The 3,361-nt window shown below is 41.3% G+C and overlaps 1 protein-coding gene across 2 annotated transcripts in view; it reads left to right on the top strand.

Moving 5' to 3' along the window:
• LOC139388070 (DEAD (Asp-Glu-Ala-Asp) box polypeptide 52) overlaps nt 1-3,361 on the top strand; it is a 33,690-nt gene extending 30,329 nt beyond the window's left edge. The window contains exons 14-15 of one of the 2 annotated variants that reach the window (XR_011629249.1): nt 1-275; nt 3,172-3,361. The exon at nt 1-275 is cut by the window's left edge and continues 128 nt beyond it. Coding sequence is in view for 1 of the 2 variants with exons in the window: in XM_071134592.1 (XP_070990693.1) it covers nt 1-206 (206 nt within the window). In the remaining variant the exon portion in view is untranslated. Of the gene's footprint in view, nt 277-3,171 lie in introns of those variants that run through there. The other variant, XM_071134592.1, reaches the window with a different exon arrangement.

Genomic DNA, 3,361 nt, shown 5'->3' with positions numbered 1-3,361 from the left:
CCGCCGAAGAGGAGCACTATCTGTACCACGCCTCAATTTGTACTGAAGAAGGGAAGAGGAGGAGAGAAGACGGGAGGAGGAGTGGAAGGACCGAAGAGGAGCACTATCCGTACCACGCCTCAATTTGTACTGAAGAAGGGAAGAGGAGGAGAGAAGACGGGAGGAGGAGTGGAGGGAGGACTGGGAGGACCAAAGAAAGGAGCTGACGGACAGACGAAGGGAGATAAAGGACAGAAGTCGTCTGTTGGAGTCCAGTCTAAGGTCCAGGGGACGAGGTAGGAGCTCTGATCATGTAGAGGAAACAAAGGATCTTTGACAATTCATCTATTCCTCGCCACCGCCTCAACGCCATTGGAGGAGGAGAGTCGAGGTCCTTCGCCTCTTGACTTTCTTTTCCAGTCTGTTTTGAGGAGGAAAAGATGAATTGAGAAATATCCATCTGGGTTAATGTGCACTAACTGTCTTCTTTTGATGATGTCATCAGACATATTTGTGTTTAGTGTACTGTGAGGTTGACACTGACTTCCGACCCTTAGACTCTCTTGCCTCTTTCAATTCAAAGGGCATTATTGTCATGGGAAACATATGTTTACATTGCCAAAGCAAGTGAAATAGATAATAAACAAAGAATGAACCGTAAATATTACACTCAGCGTAGTTTCAGAGGAGTAGAGACATGTCATATTATGGCAGAACAATCCAAACTCATCTCCCGGCATGCCCAGCCCACTCATTATTTCAGCCAATCATGGCTTGCGTGAAGATTGCTGACTTTTTCTGTGGCAAAAATCAACTAGGCTCGTAGTTTTAACAGTTTTATTTGGTTTCTACATGTTTGTTTTTGAGGCACATGAAAGTTCACATAATTCAGCATTTCTGCCAAAAAACGTATTTTGATAAATAATTTATGTTCAAATGCCTCTCCTGTGAAGTAGTGATGCCAAAATAAGGCACTCGCTGGCTCCGTGCGCGCTCCCGCTGGCTCGGCTCCGTGCGCGCTCCCGCTGGCTCGGCTGTTGTATTGTGGAATCTTCGGTCAATACATTTAATTAAGACGATAAAGAAAGAGAATGTAAATACTACAGGGAATTAATCTTTTGGCTAAATCCCGCCAATGGGATCGATATGACAACAGCCAGTGAAAGTGCAGGGCGCCAAATTTAAAACAACAGAAATCTCATAATTAAAATTCCTCAGGCATACATGTATTTCACACCATTTTAAAGATACACTTCTTGTTAATCCCACCACAGTGTCCGATTTCAAATAGGCTTTTACAGCGAAAGCACCACAAACGGTTATGTTAGGTCAGAGCCAAGTCACAGAAAAACAGCCATTTTCCCAGCCAAAGAGAGGAGTCACAAAAAGCACAAATAGAGATAAAATGAATCACTAACCTCTGATGATCTTCATCAGATGACACTCATAGGACTTCATGTTACACAATACATGTATGTTTTGTTTGATATAGTTCATATTTATATAAAAAAATCTGTTTACATTGGCGCGTTACGTTCAGTAGTTCCAAAAACATGCTGTGATTTTGCAGAGAGCCACATCAATTTACAGAAGTACTCATTATAAATGTTGATGGAAAATACAAGTGTTATGCATGGAACTTTAGATACACTTCTCCTTCTCCTGGCAGCCGCTGTGTCAGATTTCAAAAAAGCTTTACGGAAAAAGCAAACCATGCAATAATCTGAGTACGGCGCTCAGAGACCAAAACAGCCAAAAAGATATCTGCCATGTTGTGCAGTCAACAGTCAGAAATAACATTATAAATATTCACTTACCTTTGATGATCTTCATCAGAATGCACTCCCAGGAATCCCAGTTCCAAAATAAACATTTGTTTTGTTCGATAATGTCCATAATTTATGTCCAAATAGCTTATTTTGTTAGCGCGTTTGGTAAACAAATCAAAACTCACGAAGCGCGTTCACTAGTTGCAGACAAAATGTCAAAAAGTTCCTTTACAGTCCGTAGAAACACGTCAAACGATGTATAGAATCAATCTTTAGAATGTTTTTATCATAAATATTCAATAATGTCCCAACCGGAGAATTACTTTGTCTGTAGAAAAGCAATAGAACGCGAGGTCGCTCACGTGAACGAGCGCCCCGAGCGTGTGGCTCTCTGCCAGACACCTGACTCATTCCCCTGTCACTCAGCCCCCCTTCACAGTAGAAGCCTGAAACAACGTTCTAAAGACTGTTGACATCTAGTGGAAGCCTTAGGAGATGCAACATGACCGGTATCTTCAATAGGGGCTGAGTTGAAAAACGATCAACCTCAGATTTCCCACCCGGGTTGGATTTTTTCTCAAGTTTTTGCCTGCCATATGAGTTCTGTTATACTCACAGACATCATTCAAACAGTTTTAGAAACTTCAGAGGGTTTATATACAAAATATACTAATAATATGCATATATTAGCAACTGGGACTGAGTAGCAGGCAGTTTACTCTGGGCACCTTATTCATCCAAGCTACTCAATACTGCCCCAGCCATAAGAAGTTAATGGGACGTTCCTCAGCTATGGAAATCATATATCTGGTTAATTCTTGGATTCTTTTTTTAATGCTCGCTTTATGTGATTAGTAAATGCACAGAAGTTGGGGATTGATTGAGATTTTCTTATTTGGGAGTATTTCTCACAGTAGAGGAGGCAGTGCATCTCTGTCTCTACCTCCCCTGTAGTGCAGTGACCAGATAGACACTCCTCTTTGGGCGGCCATGTTTTTTCGCGTCTCCCTTTTATAGCCAATTGGTGGTCGCTGAGGCTGTGTTTGGTCAGGATCTGTCTCTGTTTTGTATCTCTAGAGATATTTTGCCCGTTTCTTTTCTCTTTTTAAGCCAAATAGCAATCTAGTTAATTCTGTGTTTCATTTTCCCAATTTGCCAAATAGGTTTTCATTTCCATAACAATCTGGTTGATTTCCTTGTGTGTTTGGGTAATAGTGTTGTTTAGTGTTTTTAACAACAGCTGGCAGGGGACGGCGGGATTCTCGTACTCTTTTCTCTCAATTCAATTTGCTTTATTGGCATGATGTAATAACAATGTACATATTGCCAAAACATACTTTGGAGATTTAAAAAAATATTTTTTTGTAAATTAATCAAAATTGTCAATGGGACAATCATTCACAACAATAATCTCTGTTCCCAGGAAAAATAAGAAAGGAAAGAAGAACTGAGAAGACAGATGGGAAGACGGGCAGATGAGAGGAAGGAGAAGACCGATGGAGATGGGAAGACAGGCAGATGGGAGGAAGGAGAAGACAGGCAGATGAGAGGAAGGAGAAGACCAATGGAGATGGGAAGACAGGCAGATGAGAGGAAGGAGAAGACCAATGGAG

The sequence above is a fragment of the Oncorhynchus clarkii genome, chromosome 29, assembly GCF_045791955.1.
Source record: "Oncorhynchus clarkii lewisi isolate Uvic-CL-2024 chromosome 29, UVic_Ocla_1.0, whole genome shotgun sequence".
NCBI lineage: Eukaryota > Metazoa > Chordata > Actinopteri > Salmoniformes > Salmonidae > Oncorhynchus > Oncorhynchus clarkii.
The sequence above is the reverse complement of the archived record's forward strand: the minus strand, read 5'-3'. Positions and strand labels throughout refer to the sequence as shown.